Source organism: Coenobita brevimanus, chromosome 58 (assembly GCF_032717465.1).
Source record: "Coenobita brevimanus isolate Jiangsu-jjx chromosome 58, ASM3271746v2, whole genome shotgun sequence".
Classification (NCBI taxonomy): Eukaryota; Metazoa; Arthropoda; class Malacostraca; order Decapoda; family Coenobitidae; genus Coenobita; species Coenobita brevimanus.
This window is the reverse complement of record NC_137011.1, coordinates 28,592,142-28,609,621: the sequence shown is the minus strand read 5'-3', so window position 1 is coordinate 28,609,621 and position 17,480 is coordinate 28,592,142. Positions and strand designations below refer to the sequence as shown.

Below are 17,480 nucleotides of genomic sequence, written 5' to 3'. Positions count from 1 at the left end.
GAGTTCGAAAAACGCGCCGAGTAGTCAGACTCGGCAGTTGTATTTTTTTTTGTTCCAAAACTTGCATTCAGCTTGTGTTAAAAAAAACTCTTTCCTCATCTCAGCATCGTTTATTCAGCACCAATGTTGAAGTAGTGCAAACTCAAACAAAACTGTAAATTGAACCGATTAATTCAGAACTCGATTGCATCATAGTTTGTTTACAAGGTTGCTAGATGCCGGTATCGTGTGCACGGGTAAGTGTCACCTTTAATATTTTGGGGTGTATCACTGATTGTACGCTGACAATGATAACATTATTGGTGCTGATGTTGACGGTATAATTTATAGATGTGTTAAAGTTATTTCAACCGTCGCAGAGCTTGGTAATAAAATCAGAAATGCCCATCTCGAAAAGGACCATCATTTCGAAGGTTTAAAGCTTCGTGCATTCCTCTTTAATTACGTAATTAGGCATGTGTTGATCTAGATCTTTCAGTTGCTGTTTTGAAGTGCACATAGCCAGAGCCCTTTATAGCTGAAAGAACCTTAAGTTTGTTGAAATATGTGTAGCTCATTACCTTGGTTGTTGTTGAGTAACCCTGGTCTGTCTGGTCGAGTAGACCCATCAACTGCAGCCAAGCAACTGTCTCGCAGGGCTGTCCCATGCAGTGAACTGATGTTCGCATTGGGTGGACAGTGCCTCACCAGTGTGAGGTGCATGGAAGATTGTGGAGGTTTGGTTCCTGGATGGACGCCGCATTTGCATACTGTCCAGTTAACAGGGGCACCGTATGCATCACCCCGTTACATATTTGGTTATATGGTTCAAATACCACCCAGCATTGTAAAGTGTCCTGGGTTACAGGAAACTAATAGACATGTTACTTATTGGAGAACCCTCTGAACTGGAAGGAATAGTAATAAAAGGTGACAGGAAGGATAGGAGAAATAGGGATAGAGGAGGGCAGACATGGAAAAAGAATGCTAAAGGTGAACGAAGAAGTATTCAGCATTACGTCAAGTGTGGATGATGGTCACCACCACCCACCTCACTTTCCTCGTAAATTTTCGAACTTACACCCAACTAACAATCACTTGAATTAATATGCACATTGCTAAACTTAAGCAGTTCTAAGCATTTTTTCTTCTGTAAACATCTCTTACCGTACTTGCTTTTTTTTACATTCTTAGTAAATGCAGAGATGAGAGATTCTCCATTTCCTATCTCATTCTTTTATTACATTTATTTTAATATAAAATAAGTTGAACATATCTACCACAGCCAAGCATAAGATAAGGTAAGCTAAGTTAAGCAAGCTAACCTAACCCAACTAGCAAACCTAACCCAACCTAACCTAAGTTTAACATCAATAGAATAACAGAAGCAGCTTGGAGCTGGATATTTCCCTCTCTCTTGTTATTTGTTGTTGTTACTATTGCTGTTTACAGCCACCGCTGCTACTGCTGCCGCCTATTATTACTACTACTATTTACAGCCACTACTGCTACTGTTATATCACTACTACCAGTACCTGTACTAGCTACTGTGTTACTAGTATGCTCCAAAACATGGTTAACTTGCACATTAAGCAGATGTTTATTGAAAGAAATTGCTTAAAATTGCATAAACTAAATGGTGAACATTAACTACAGTCTGATTGTAGGGTGTAATTCTAAAATAATACTTTTGGTAGGCCCTAACCAGCAATGTTATAAACTACCGGTATATAGATACTGGTATACATCTTGGTAGCCTACAGTATTAGGCTACTTGAGTTCTCTTTCGTCTGCTGTGAAATGGTACGGTATTTTTTTTTTTTTTTTTAGAAGTGGTTATTTCTTCCCAGATTAGAAGATACATTGTAATAGGATACTGGTACTGTAGAAGAACAACTGGTATTTGGATTTACTATCGGCTGTTACCAGTACCATTTTTCAAAGCCCATTTTCGTTAATATCTGCAAAGGTTTTGATATAGGGTATGGTACTAAGATTCCTTGTGGTAGGCTAATCAAAGTAACTATAGCCTAGATTGTTTATATGCAATAAGAAGTCATAATTCCTTTCATGGATTTGGAGAAAGCATATGACAGGGTGGATAGACAAGGATTGTGGAAAGTGTTAAGAATATATGGAGTAGATCGGAGGTTGTTGAATGCTGTGAAGAGTATGTACGATGGTGTGAAGGCTGCAGTGCGTGTGGATGGTGAACTAAGTGAATTTTTCTCTTTGAAAGTTGGGTTGAAACAGGGATGTGTCATGTCTCCATGGTTGTTCAATCTGTACATGGATGGGGTAATAAAAGAGGTACAAGGTAGGGTAGTGGATGTTGGAGTGGCCCTGGTGAGAGAGGATAGTGTTTGGAAACTCCCTGTACTGTTGTTTGCAGATGATACTGTGTTGTTGAGTGAAGACGAAGGGGAGCTGCAAGGCTTGGTGGATGAGTTTGGGAGAGTGTGTAAGAAACAGAATCTAAAGGTGAATGTAGGGAAGAGTAAATTGATGGTCTTTGAGAGAGGTGAAGTCAGTAAATGTACAGCGAGGTTGGGTGGTGAGGAATTGGAAAATGTGAGTACGTTTAAGTACTTGGGTAGTGTGATGAGTAACGATGGAGGTTTGGAGGGTGAAGTGCTTGAAAGGGTACAGCAGGGAAGAAAGGTTGCTGGTTCTTTGAAAGCAGTGATAAGAAACAGGGAAGTGAAAAAGTTACTACATGTCAGTATTGTGATACCAACTCTAACGTACGGAAGTGAAGCTTGGACATTGTTGAAAGGACACAAGTCAAGAGTGAGAGCAGTGGAAATGAGTTATTTAAAAGGAGCCTGTGGAGTCACTTGGAGAGACAGGCTGATGAATGAGGATATAAAGAAGTGTTGTGGTGTGGATGTGGATGTGATAGGAAGCATTATGAGGAACACACTGAGGTGGTTTGGCCATGTGGAGAGGATGAAGGGTGAAAGACTGATGAAGAGAGTGTATGTGAGTGAGGTGGAGGGGGGAAGAGGGAGGTGGAGGGGGAGGCCGAGGATGAGATGGAGGGATGGGGTGGGGAGGTATATGAGAGAGGGGGGTGTGAGTTGGGAGCAGGGCAGTGAAATGGCGGGGGACAGGGCGACTTGGAGGCGATTTGTTTGTGGCCACCCCAAACGGGATTGAGGCGTGTGGCAGTAGATAGTAGAATTCCTTTGAAATACCACCAGTGGTTTAATTACTAGATCCTGCAAACAAGGTACCAGTAGCTAGTTATTCTAATCAGATCTGGCATGATACAAAAGTCAGGTAATAAAATAACCTATACGTTTCATGCAGACAGTGATCTTACTAGGATAGTTAATTCGGTGTTATCGGTATTGCTTATTTTTCCATGCTGTAGATAGTAGGAGGAGGCTGTAGCACTGGCCGAACAGGGTGGTACTCCCAAGGGGAATGGGAATGCTGGTGATAGGGAAAGCTGGAACTCCTGTTTCACTAGCTATCTATCCATCCCCCTTTGCTGACCTTTTCAGTGTGACACTAACATGGAGAGTAGACCACCATACTCTCTCAAACATTTCCTCCATCTGTCTTATGCACTACACAAAATTTGCTTTACTACGTTACAGGGGTTGACGCCAGCAAGGGCATATGGCCAGAAAACTTTGCCCCCATCACCTAGTGGAGGACCTTCTGGGGGGAGGCGTGACAGGGGTTCCACCGGCATAGATCGTGCGTCCGGGGTGAGATGGGACTCGAACCTGTGCTAGAGGGTACAAGGCATTGCAGTTTCCAGGCTGCCACTTCCGCCCAATAGAGAGGGGCTCGAACCTGGGAGTAGCACCCCAGGAGGCTGCCCTATCAATGGGTGCATAATGGCGGGTCAGTTACAGTGCCAAGGTGCGCTTGGAGGGTGTCCCTGTAGCTGTCCTGGTAGTGTGCCCTGAGGCTACTACCACAGCCACTGGTAAGGCTGTACAAGAATACAGCTTCAAAGCAAGCCTGAGGACATTAAATCGCCCAGGGGGATGAGAGTGGGTTCTTGGAATGTAAGAAGTTTGAGGGGTAGAGTTGCGGAAGTTCTTGAGGCATTCAGTAGGAGGTGGGTGGATGTGCCATGTTTGCAGGAAGTCTGGTACAGGGGTGGATCAGCCAGAAAGATTGTTGGGAAGGATTGCTATTATAAATTGTTTTGGCAGGGGAGGGCGGACGGATATGGGGGTGTGGGTGTGTTGGTTGCGGAGAAATGAGTGGAATATGTTATGAATGTTGTAAGAGTAAGTGATAGGATATTAGCAGTGAAAATTTTGTTTGGTGGAATGATGATTGCTATTATGTCGGTAGGCTATATGCTCCACAGGCAGGCTTGGATGAGGTAGAGAAGGATTGATTTTAGGATGACTTAGTACATGTAGTAGGTGGTATGGGAGATGATGATCTAGTGGTTTTGGGAGGGGACTCAAACAGTCATGTAAGTGAAGCAGGTCAAGGATATGGAGTACATGGGGGATGTGCAAATGGTACAAGAAATGCAGGAGGAGAAAGGATACTTAGAGTTTGGGGAGGCAATGAACATGAGTCTGTGCAACACACATTTTAGGAAAAGAGAGGATAGATTGATTATATACGAGTCTGGGGGAAATAGCAGTCAGATAGATTATTGTCTGGTCAGGAGGGCTGATAGGAGGTTAGTGAGGGGTGTTAAAGTTATAGGAAGCGAGGAGTATGTGCAGCAGCATGAATTATTGAAATGTGACATGGTGCTTAAAGAACGAGTGATGGAAAAGAGGACTTATGTACCTAGGAGGAAAATATGGAAGCTGGAAAACCAAGCAGTAAGGGATGCATTCTGTAGCGAGATGAGGAGAGTGGTGGCTGAACAGGGAGCCATTGACAGAGGTGCTAATGAGCAGTACAGAGCCCTCAAGAACAACCTCTTGAGAGTTACTGCTGCAGTATGCGGTTGGACAAGAGGCCCACCAAGACATGAAGTAGCTTGGCGGTGGGATGCGTGTGTAGAAGCTGCAGTTAAGGAGAAAAGGCTTTTCCGGGAATGGAAGAAGGGTGGTAATATGGAGGAATACTTTGCTGCCAAGTGTAGGGTTTGAAGAGAGGTATACAGGGCGAAGTGTGAGTCAGAGACTTTTACTTGATGACCTAAATCGTGTGGAAAGGAAGAATATGATATTTAAGGTGGCAAGTCAGGTGAAGAGCGATAAATGGGATATTATAGGTGAACAGTGTGTGTGAAGAATGATGAAGGAAGGGTAGTGGTGAATAGTAGGATATTAAAGATGCATGGAGAGAGCATTATAGCTGGTTGTTGAATGAGGAGTTTGACTGGGACAGTGAAGGTTTGGAGCCAGCAGATCCAGTGTTTGGCCATTGGCCATAGATTGATGCTGCTACTGTGAGTGAGGCGATAGGCAGGATGCAGGTGGGGAAGGCACCAGATGTGTCTGGATTGACTGCTGAAATGTTGAAGGCCTCAGGAGATATAGAAGTGAGGTTAGTCACTGACTTGATAAATATGATTATATATGAGTGTGTTGTCCCAGATGATTGGCTGAAGGGTGTAATTGGAAATGTGTACAAGGGGAAGGGTGATGTCCTGGAAAGGGAAAATTATGGAGGTATAAAGCTTTTAGATCAGATTATGAAGGTAATGGAGAGAGTTCTAGAAGGAATGATTAGAGAAAGAGTGAATATTGATGAGATGCAGTTTGTGTTTATACCAGGCAGGAGGACCACTGATGCCATATTCATTGTTCAACAGTGTAAGGAAAGAAAAGGGAACTGTACTTTGTTTTTTGTTGAATTGGAGAAGGCCTTTGACAGAGTCCCTAGAGAGGTGAAGTGGGGAATGAGAAAGCTTGGGATGGAGGAGTGGCTGGTTAGGGTGGTTATGGTCATGTATGTGGGTGCTCGCACCCAGGTAAGAGTGAATGGAGATGTGAGTGATGAGTTTTCCATGAATGTGGGTGTGCATCAGGAGTCATTTTTGAGTCCCACGTTTTTGGTACTTGGAGCCCTATCATGTGACTTCAGAAATGGATTCCCATGGGAGATGTTGTATGCTGATTATTTGGTGTTGATTGCAGAGAATGAAAAGGAGGTGGAGGAAAGATTTAGGAAGTAGAGAGATGGTATGGGGCACAAGGGCTGAAGAGTAAATTCAGATAAAACAAAAGTGATGATATCTAGGGTTGGTGGCGGTACTGTCAAAGAAGAGGGAGAATGGCTGTGTGCAATTTGCCACAAGGTCGTGGGAAGTAATTACATCTTATGCAGTGTTTGTGGTAAGTGAGTGCATAAAAGATGTAATGGTATTAGAGGTAAACTGCAAGATAATGCTGATTTTATGTGTGTGGCGTGTCGTGGAGAGCAGGTGGAGATTGTCAGGTGTGAAAGGATTGAACTTGCTGGTGAGTCTCTTGAGTGTGTGGAAGAGTTTTGTTATTTAGGAGACATGTTATGTGGTGGAGGTGGGGCTCTGTGGCTAGGGTGAGAAGTGGTTGGAAGAAGTTCAGGGAGCTCTTGCCTCTCCTGACATTGAGAGGACTCTCCCTACGTGCTAAGGGGTCTTTGTATGCAGCATGTGTTAGGAGTGTAATACTGTATGGTAGTGGGACCTTGGCAATAAAGGAACAGGATATTTACAGGCTGAAACATACAGAAATGACAATGATTAGGTGGATGTGTAGTGCGTCCCTGCGCTCAAGGCCTGGGGGGCTAGGTTTATGATGGAAGAGTTGAGAGGTAGGATGGGACTGGAGTGTATTGGTGTTGTGATGAGGAGAGGTAGAGGTTGGGGGATGATCATTGGGTGCAGAAAGTGAGAAGTTTTAATATTGGGGGCAGGGCTGTGAGGGGTAGACCGAAAAAGACGTTGGACGAGGTCATTAAGAGTAACCTCAGGGTTAAGGGACTGAACAGGGAGGCTGCCATAGATCGAGCAGCATGGATAACCTCTATTAGGTGACCAAGGCTGATGCATGCATGCATGTTGGAGCCTTCAATAATGAAACGAAACGCTGTATCTTTTTATGTTGGCTGAATCGGTAGAGAGGCGGCCTGCAGTCCTGATGGACCCAGGCTCGAATCCCGGCTGGGACAGGGAACAGTTTAAGGATTCGAATTTCATAAAAAGCAGGCTTTCCTGATCTACCAGATGACCTGCCAACATGTCATAAAAATACCCCTGCTAATACCAGTACACCAGTCCTGTATGAGACAGCCCTAGCATGTATTCAGTATGGATGGAAGTGGTGACATGTAGAGGTGGAGGAGGACTACTGGGCCTTGGGATAGGCTACTGCCCCCGAGATATAGGCCCTGAAGCCTTTGCCCAGAGTCGGACACAAAAAAAAAAAAAAAAAAAAAAAAAATCTGTAAGATTGATTTTGAAAGCATAATGTTTTGACATACCAATAATAAGAGATTTTAAACTTCTTTGTCAGGAATGAATTGGAACATGTGGTATCATTCCAAGTGCCTGTATGAAGTTATTGGCATAGTGTTGTTACTAGGACTGGTATGTATCATGATGATTGAAAAATGTAATTAGTAGCTAGTGGTAAAATGTACATTTTGCAAAATCTTACTTTAAATCTCTCTCTCTCTCTCTGTCTCTGTCTCTCTCTCTCTCGTTGACTAAGTACAGCAGCCTGTTGTACCCTGACTTGGAATACATCACCACATTCTGTACATTTTCCATCTTCTCACAGCAACTTACTTCAGCCCCTTTCTCTTTGTTGAAATGTTGCATATCTTTCTATTGTTGGTACTGATATTGCACAAATCATTGCTCTCCTGAATTCTGCCTTCATCTATCCCCCATTATAGTGGGCATGCATACCTGTTTAGTTATACGCTTTCTCCCTTTCCTCTCCAGTTCTGTAGAGCTAGAGTGAAGTGGTATGATTTGCCCTTCGCATGCCCAGCTGTCAAATTGAGAATCTTTACTTTTCTCAGTTTGCCTTCCTGTTTTATGACTTGCAGTCTTTTAAATGCAATGTATACAGGCTTCTCAAGTTAAACAAATCTTGATTTTAGCTTTCTTTTGTTCAGTTTTCAATGGCAGTGACAGTCATATTCAGGCTTTGAGCATTTACTGGTTTCTGTTTTGCAGATATAAAAAGATGTTTCAGTTAGCATGTATTAACTAAAATATATACCATATACGGTATATATATATATATATATATATATATATATCTATATATATATATATATATATATATAAGTATATACAGTGGAATCTCAAATTTCGATTGGCATATGTACCTAAAAATCACCGCGAAATTCAAATAATCGAAATTTAAACTGAACTTCTTATGGGAATAAGTAGTTTGGGTCCGGGGCCTCCGAACCTAATTACCAAAAATCTTGATTTTTTGCCCACACCCCCTGTAAACTTTATGAACTATAATTGTGGTTAAGTAACTGTAGTTCTGCATTGTATTGCCATACTGTCAGCAACTGTATACTTGGTGTATTTCTGCCCTTTCCTGTATTGCCATTTCTCCTTTGGCTGCAAAGATTTAGAGGAGCCAGGCTGCTCTCATCCATTACCACTGCTACCCGAAGAACCACTCTTGCTTGCCATCTTGAAACAGGTAAGTTGCAACGAAAATACAAAGAAAATACAGTAGGCTCACACAGTGCACGAGAGATTGGGCGGTCCACGACTTCGCGCACTGGGAATTCGCGCACTGAGAATACATAATCTCATGGGAAAAATTACATATGGGCGGTACGCCCTAATTCCTGGACATTTTTTGGCCCTTAGAGACATAAAAAAGGTCAAATTTTTCAGACATTGTACTACAGATATAGCTGCAGTAACAAAATATGGGCAGTCACCTTTACATCAGTAGACAACAGGCCTGATGGATTTAAACAACAAGAGTTCTGAGGCGCGGCAACGCACTTACAGTGCCCCCGCCACCACCCCGGCCGCACCACGCTTGTTTAAAGGTTGCCAATGTTGTATTATTCCAGGCTTTGACGAAGAAATTTATGGCCTGTTGAATGTTACATTTCTTCCATCATTATGGTGGGGGTTGCAGGTATGCCAGGTGAAGCAGGTGAGTCAGGTGGGGCTGTGAATGTGGAGAGGGAGGCGGCTGGTGAGTCAGGTGGGGCAGTGGAGGACGGCGGTGGGCGAGTCAGGGGAGGTGGTGAGGGGAGGATCCTCCCTCTCCTCCTCGCTACTGTTCACATTTTCGGCAATTTCCTTCATCTCTTCTTGCTTGTTTGTTTCATTCCTCATCTTGTTATAGATGTATTGGCAGTATAACAACTTGGTATTCACGAAATAAACATCATTATTATAGAAACTGGGTACCTATTCTAACTTACTGTTATTGCCGAAAACGTTATTATTGAAGCTGTTATTGGCGATGTCTTATTGTAGACTCCTCTTGAGCACCTTCCCCATGAGCCTCTAGGTCACTATTGGTGCGTTGTGTGGGGGGGGGGTCGCGTACTGATGGAAAATGGTGTTTTTAAGCCACTTCTTGCCTCTACCTCGTGTTTTGTGGGGTAAACTCGCGCATTTAAGGTTTTTCGTTATGATTTTTGGTCACTCGCGCATTGTGATGACGCGCACTGGGCGAGCCTACTGTACATACAACTGAATTGCAGTGAAAGGTACAGGCTGAAAGTGCGGCATTTGGCTGTAGAGGACTGGCTGCTGGCAGGACAGTTGCAAGATGGTCGCCAACAACAGAGCATCGCCTTGCACATGGCTTGTTGTTGGTGGTGCCTACTCTCATCTGGGAGCTCTTGTCCTTAAACAACATGACTTTTTTTTTTTTTCTCAGTCTCTATTGTTCATTTCTATGTTGCTCCTTATATTCATAATTACTGTACTTCTCTTTGTTTCAGTATTCTGCCTACTGTATTTGCTACCACCTGTAATTCATTTTGTTTTAGTATTTTCACTATTGATTCTCTTCCTTTAATTTCTCTTGTTATATCTTCAAGTTATTAAAGTATTGATTAGTTAATAATAAGTATATTTATAGAATGACAGGGAATCATCCAGGGTGCGACTTGTCCTGACAGGAAATCGTCCATGTTTGACTGGGAATTATCTGACGGGCGAATTGACTTGACGGTGAATTGTCTCGGAACCATATCATCATATGCGTCATATACTGTATGAATAAATGATGTTGATTTTCATTCTCTTCATGACACATGTCACATACGATGTTAGAGTAGGCTCATTCTTCTTATAATTTTCCTTCACTTCTGGCATTTTGGTTCACATCAAAAATATTATCTTTGCTTGTTTTGGTTGGAGTCTGGCTCTGAGAGCACATGTCACATACGATATTAGGTTAGGTTCATACTTTTTCTTATAATTTTCCTTCACTTCTAGCATTTTGGTTTGCATCAAAAATATTATCTTTGCTTGTTTTGGTTTGAGTCTGGCCCTGAGAGCATCGAAATACGCGACTTTGCACCGAAAAGTAAGGCAGGCAGACCACTCCAAAATGCATCGAAATTTGATTAATCAAATTCTAAACAGTCAAAATTTGAGATTCCACTGTATATATATATATATATAACGTAAAATGGAGTTGTTCGACTCACTTTTGGTTATTTTTTGTTGTACTAAGATTTGTAGTGCAACATTTTTACTGTATGGGTAATGAAACACAAATGATCCAACATCAGATGTGAAAACGTAGTAACGTAGAAAAGACATGCTATATGTGAAAAATGAAAATGATTTTCAGCATCTGGTGTGGGGCAGTTAGACTTGGTGGGCTTTCCGTCAGTGGAACATATGAAGTTTTCATTCGAATCACTCCAATATTCGGTACCTTCATGCCCAGTATTGTCCTTTGTGTGTCTTCAGGAGACCCACCTCGCCACTCCCCCTGCTTCATTTTGAATCGATCAAGCCAGAAGAAGGTGGGTTATGTATGTTGATTGGTCCTACTTCAGTTGATGACTGCTGCAAGCTTTCAGTCTTGTAAACAACATATGGACTAAGGTGTTTTCCACTGGTGATGGAGAACATGATGGATGATGAACTCTTAGCCGTATTTATGATACACTCCACATGTTATATACCAAACCGGAATATCTGGAGCCTTCCCTTAGGAACATCCGTGATGTTCATTTCGTCATAGTTAATGATATTTGTAGGAGGTACTCCCCTAAGACTCTCTTCTAGCTTTTTAAAGAAGGCCATTATGACCTCTTCAGAGACAGAAGCCTTCTTCCTCGAAGTACGAGTATTTTGGCATGTCCTGGAGGACAGAAGGTCTTTATGTCTTCTCAGGAAACCATATACTCAGTCTGTACCTGGGAGATTATCCTTGAAATCCATGATGTAGTGTCAACAACTGTCCAGATGGTACTTGTAGAATTTGCAGCACATGAATTGCCAGGGCTCTTGCTAACTGCCGATTTGGCTCCTGAGGTTTCAGATTTACGAGCAAAATAAATTTTTAGCAGCCAAACTGACTACAAACCGAAATATTTTACGAGCAATAAACATATTTATTTATTTTTTTACCCACTGTGATGATTAGAATCATATATTGATGTTTTAAACATTCACAGTGGTGACATGGAAAGACTTGATAATCGATCACAACGTGCTTTTTTGTTCATTTAAGTGAGATTTACTTATTTTGTAGCACTGGATTTTGAGGTGGATGTATTTTCTCCTCGCCAAAAGGCGACTTCCATGTAAAGTTTGTTTGTCGAAGGGAAAAATTACTGACATTTGTGAGCTGTGGCTCGCCAAGCAAGAGACCTGATTGCCCCAAAGTGCCAAGTCAAAGTGCCCCAAATGCCGAGTCTGATTACCCCAGAGGGCGAGTCAGATTGCCCCATTACCGTAGTCTAAAATCATAATATCTTATAAACAAAAGCAGCTAACTTACATTTGTAGGTGGATAAACATTAATGACATTTAGCTTGTTATCATATATCCAAGGGACAGCAGAGGAAAATACAATTAATCTTGTAATTATGCTTGCATATCACAGCTCAAAAAAATCTGAAAATAACAAGAATGAAAAATTGATCACAGCTCACTTGCCTTCAGCATGCTATCCCTAGATTTATAAATTAGCGATTGTAGAACATAGTGCCATAAGAAAAAGTCAAATATACCCCTATTTACACTGTCTGGACTACCTGAGTCTCATTACCCCTTAATACGCTAAGTTGCCCCAGGTGAGTCGAATAGCCCTATCTTATGGCGTGTGTGTGTGCATATATATATATATATATATATCAGTAAACTGTATATTTAAAATTTGCCATTTTTCAGGTACCTGCATCATCTGAGAAGGCACCCAGAATGAATGACACTACCAAGCTGAAACCAAAGCTCATTGGTTTTGATTTAGGTAAGAACTATAGTAAATATTGCTGTCCTGCTCCTTTTCCTTCTTGAAAGATATGAATATTGGCATCAGTTAACGTACATTAAATATCATTCTGCCTTTCCCAGAGATGGGTGACCATTATTGCCCAATTGTTTTAACACCCTGTATTTCTGACATTTTTTAATCTATTCTTAATAACACAATTTTAAAGTACCTATTCTATCACATCCTTCTTTCCGATCATCAGGATGGGTTCCAGCAGGGATGCTTTACTGGTGTTCCCACCTTCCTTCTGACCCATCTTCCTGTCAGGAATTTGGTGAAAGCTTTGCCATTCCACATGACATCACAAAGACTTTCGATTGAGTCTGGCAAAAATCTTTAAACTTCAAATTGCTCTATTACGGTCTTTATCTTTGTGTCTGTGCCTTCATCTCTAGTTTCCTTTCAGGTTGTTCTGTAGCTTCTGTTGTAGATGGCCACTGTTCTTCTCGAGCTGCCACTAGTGGTGTTTCTCAGGGTTTTGTCCTACCACCAACTCTCTTCCTCCTATTCATCAGTGACCTTTTAAGCTGTACATCTAGCCTTACCTACTAAAACACTGATGACTTCATCCTTCACCTTTCCATCTGCCTCTTGCAGCGTCCATTTCAGCAGTTACTTAAACAAACTAGGAATGAGGCAGTGGCACACCTAATGTCTGACTTGGTTTATATCTTTGACTGGGGTAAAAGTAATCTTGTTGTTATTAAAGCATAAAAAAAATTGAGTTCTTATATCTTTCAGTCTGTCAAAATCTTCCGCAAGAGTATCCTCTAATTTTAAACAATTCCAGCTCAGTCCTTCATTATCACTGAACATATTTGGGGTTTCATTATCTTGGAATTTATCATGGAAAGATCATATTACCTCTCCTGTAAAATCTGCCTTCAATAGATTAGGTGTGCTAAGCCAACTCCGTGCCTTCTTTACTCCTACAGAGTCATTGACTTTATACAGGGGTTTTATTCATCCCTGTGGAGAATACAACTCTCATGTATCGGGAGGCTCCCCACATACAGCTTCTCTCAGCAAGCTGGAGTCAGAGGCATTATGTTTCATTAACTTTCCTCCTCTTGCTGGCTCCCTTCAGCCTCCGTCTCTTTGACTCACTATTGTGTCTTATCTCTTTCCTGTCACTATTTCATTGGTCACTGCTCCTCAGAACTGTCTGCTTACATACCTTCACCACTACGGCAGGAGCATAGGCTAGCACTCATCTAGCAGTAAATCTCATCCTTTTTCTGTCCAGCTCTGTAATGCAAGAGTTAACTGTACTCCTACTCCTTCATGTATGCAGCAGGTCATCTCTTGAACTGTCTTTGTCTGTCTGCATTCCCTACTGCCCATGACCTCCAGTTATTCAAACTCATTGTGTCCAGACATCTCAAAATTAATGCATCGTGAATTTGGCTATCTATTATCTTTTTATTTTTTGTCAGAGGAAGCATTCAAGCATGCTTCAGGTCTTTGGTTCCTTCTTCCATGCATAGAAGAAAGAACATTGTATTATTGTGGATAATGCAAGTTGAGTTGTTTTTTTTTGGGGGGGGGGGTGCACTGGTGTTTAGGTACTGTACATTTAATATGCACGTGACATACTGCACCCTGACAGTAAACCACACTAAATAAGACTTGACAGTATAATACTGTTTTATTGTAAGGTGAGGAGTAGACTAGCACCAGTCGAACAGGGCAGTACTCCTGAGGTGGATGACAAGCTGGTGATAGGGAGAGCTGGAGCTCCAGTTTCACCAGTCCTTAGGACTTGATCCTGACCATCTCCTTTTGCTGAACATTTTCAGTGCATTCATTTACATAGAGAGTAGGCCAGCATACTCTCATAATACCTCTACCTTCAACTGTCTACACCACACTACACGCGCATAACATATCTCACCTTCTATTCACTCTCTTTAGCAATGGCCGCTGCAATGTTACTATCAGATGAGGTGGTACCTCGGATTGCCACCACCGGCAGGGTAGGGCTGGCGGCACAGGGTCCTCCCGGTCGCCATTAAGTTGCTGTGCCGGCAGTGACTTTTACAATTTCTGGTGATGCTCGTCAGTGGAGAAGTGAAAGTGCGGCCTTATTCTTCACCAACATCCGCGACCTTAGTACAGATTTAAACTCAGTTCATTTTTTCCTTCAGTCCAATCCCCTCTGGCCCTTTTCCTCACAGAACCACAAATCTCACCCTCTACTGATATATCCCCATTTTGTTTTGCCAGTTACCGTCTCCTCACAAACTTCCATAACAAGGGCGGCACCTGTTGTTATATCAAATCCCAATATGCAGTTGACGCACTTATAAACTTCACTTCATCCAGTTTTGATTACTCATTGTATAAACTATCTATCTATTGCCAGACGCCTCAATCCCGTTTGGGGTGGCCACAAACAAATCGCCTCCAAGTCGCCCTGTCCCCCGCCATTTCACTGCCCTGCTCCCAACTTACACCCCCCTCTCTCATATACCTCTCCACCCCATCCCTCCATCTCATCCTCGGCCTCCCCCTCCCTCTTCCCCCCTCCACCTCACTCACATACGCTCTCTTCGTCAGTCTTTCACCCTCCATCCTCTCCACATGGCCAAACCACCTCAGTGTGTTCCTCATAACGCTTCCTATCACATCCGCATCCACACCACAACGCTCCTTTATATCCTCATTCGTCACCCTGCCTCTCCATGTGACTCCACAGGCTCCTCTTAAATAACTCATTTCCACTGCTCTCACTCTTGACTTGTGTATTGTATAAACTAAATTGTCAAAATACTACCAAGTATATCTGTGTAGTCTATCGCTCCCCCAGTGCTTCTTCGGAACCCAGTGTATTTGATTCCACATCCACACAGTTGAGTAACCTTAACCTTTCCCGCAGTACCGAAATTACCATTTTTAGATATTTTAACATACATAATGTTGAATGGTTATTGCACTCTGCCAGGACTAATGACGCTGTTCTAGAGTGCGAGTTGTTTGCAGAATCGTTTAATCTCACCCAGCTGGTAAAGCAACCAACCAGAATACCTGATAATCCTGACCATAATGCCCATCTCTTGGACTTATTCTTGACAAATAATCCAGATCAATACAGGATAGAGGTACTGTCACCACTTGGATCCTCAGACCACAATCTCATCAAAGCCTCATTAGTTAACCCTCCCACACCTCCCCATTCTGAACCTGTCAGGATGACCCGATGGCACTTTGATAGGGCAGACTGGGATGGATTTAGAAATTATCTTGCTGACATTCCATGGCAGTCTTTCTTCTTTAGTGATCCCAATTCTACCCAGTCCCACATTTGCGACTTAATACTAGTTGGTATGGATTTATTCATACCAAGTCAACAGTTCACTAAAAGATCGAACTCTCCAAAATGGTTTGATAGCAACTGTACCAGAGCAACAGCCCAAAAGTCATTAGCATGTAACTCTTACTTAAAGTAAAAAACATCTGAATCACTCTCTCAATTTAAAATTGCTAGAAATCATGCAAAAGCTGTAATAAATCTAGCTAAATCTAACTTTCTTCAAAAGCAAGCATCAAAACTACTTAACAACCCTAATGACAGTAGAATACAGTAATCCCTGTACTATCCGGACACCCACTTTCCAGACATCCGCACTTACCAGATATTTTGGTCCCGGGATCCAATATCCCCCCCCCCCCCCAAAAAAAAAAAAAAAAAAAAAAAAAAAAAATCCGACTTTTTTCCACCCGTAGTTTGAACTCGGCGCGCGCGGCACGGACCAGCTGTGTTTTGGTGTGTAGTTCCGCCGCCGTATGCTAGAGTGCCTCTGCATCCTCCCCACTTTCCGCACGTCACTTGTTGCGAGTGCACGCTTGTGATCATGGCCGCCCACGTGCTCGCTTTTGTTGTGGTGCCTTACCTGATGCAGGCTCTGCTGCTGTCCTCGTGCCTCTTGTTAGTGTGTGTGATGATGGCCCTGCTGCCTGAGAAGAGGAAGAGAGTGGTTTTGACTCTGGAGAAGAAGAGGGAGATATTGGACAAGGTGGATGCTGGATGGTCAACCTCACGCATCCTTCATGAATTCAGCCTGGCCCGATCTACTTTGTTTGATATCAAGAGATCCCACGACAAACTCATGCAGTACACGGCTGACTTCTCGTCGAAAAGCAAACGCAACGTGGAGAGGAAGATGATGTTTACTCCCCAGTATGCTGAAGTCGACCGCTCCACGTTGATTTGGTATTGACAGCAACCTGCTGCTGGTGTGCTGGTGCATGGTACGGAGCTGAAGGCTGCTGCTGAGAAGTTCGCAAGGCTTCACGACACCCCAGACTTCACGGCATCTGAGGGTTGGCTCTTCGCATTCAAGTTACGACATGGCCTTACCAACCGTAAGGCCCATGGCGAAGCTTTGGACGCAAAAGAGGATGGAGTAGAGGAGTTTCGGCACAAGGTGAAGCGCTTGATCGACAGGGAAGGCCTCATTCTCGGTCAAGTCTACAACGCTGACGAAACTGGTTTATTCTATCGCTCTTTGCCAACGAACACTCTAGCCGAGGAGACGGAGAAGCGTGTACCTGGCCACAAGCTCTCCAAGCAACAGATATCTGCTTTGTGTTGTGCCAATGCTAACGGCATGCACCGGCTTAAGCCCATTATTGTTGGCCATGCAGAGCAGCCTCGGTGTCTTCGTGGGGTGATGGATGTCCTTCCTGTCGTTTGGTACCATTCTTTGAAGGCATGGTTCACTGCCCAGATCTTCAAAGACTGGTTCCACCACCATTTCGTCAAGGAAGTCATCCATTACCAGACGGAGGAACTGGGAATCCCACGCGGCCAGGTAAAGGCCCTCCTTCTCCTCGACAGTGCACCTGCTCACCCGTGTGACAAGGACTTGGTGGCTGAGAATGGGCGCATTAGGTGCATGTTTCTGCCACCTAATACGACTGCTCTCATCCAACCAATGGACCAAGGAGTGATCGTGGCAACGAAGAGGCTGTACCGACGGAAGTTCCTGGATGAGGTGATGGTTGTTCTCGAGGACGAGGACGAGCGCAGGGAGGGACGGGACACGCAAGGCCAGCAGACTTTGGAAAACCTTCGCTGCTACAACATCAAGTCTGCCATTTACAACTGGGCCAGTG

The 17,480-nt window shown here is 43.1% G+C and overlaps 1 protein-coding gene across 1 annotated transcript in view; it reads left to right on the top strand.

The window, feature by feature from the left end:
• The first annotated feature begins 218 nt into the window (after nucleotides 1-218).
• The window catches only part of LOC145402652 (magnesium-dependent phosphatase 1-like), a 107,004-nt gene continuing 89,742 nt past the window's right edge, over nucleotides 219-17,480 (top strand). Inside the window, exons 1-2 of the mRNA XM_080274637.1 lie at nucleotides 219-236; nucleotides 12,260-12,338. Of these exons, the coding sequence (XP_080130763.1) occupies nucleotides 12,290-12,338 (49 nt within the window). The 5' untranslated portion in view covers nucleotides 219-236; nucleotides 12,260-12,289. The remainder of the gene's footprint in view (nucleotides 237-12,259; nucleotides 12,339-17,480) is intronic.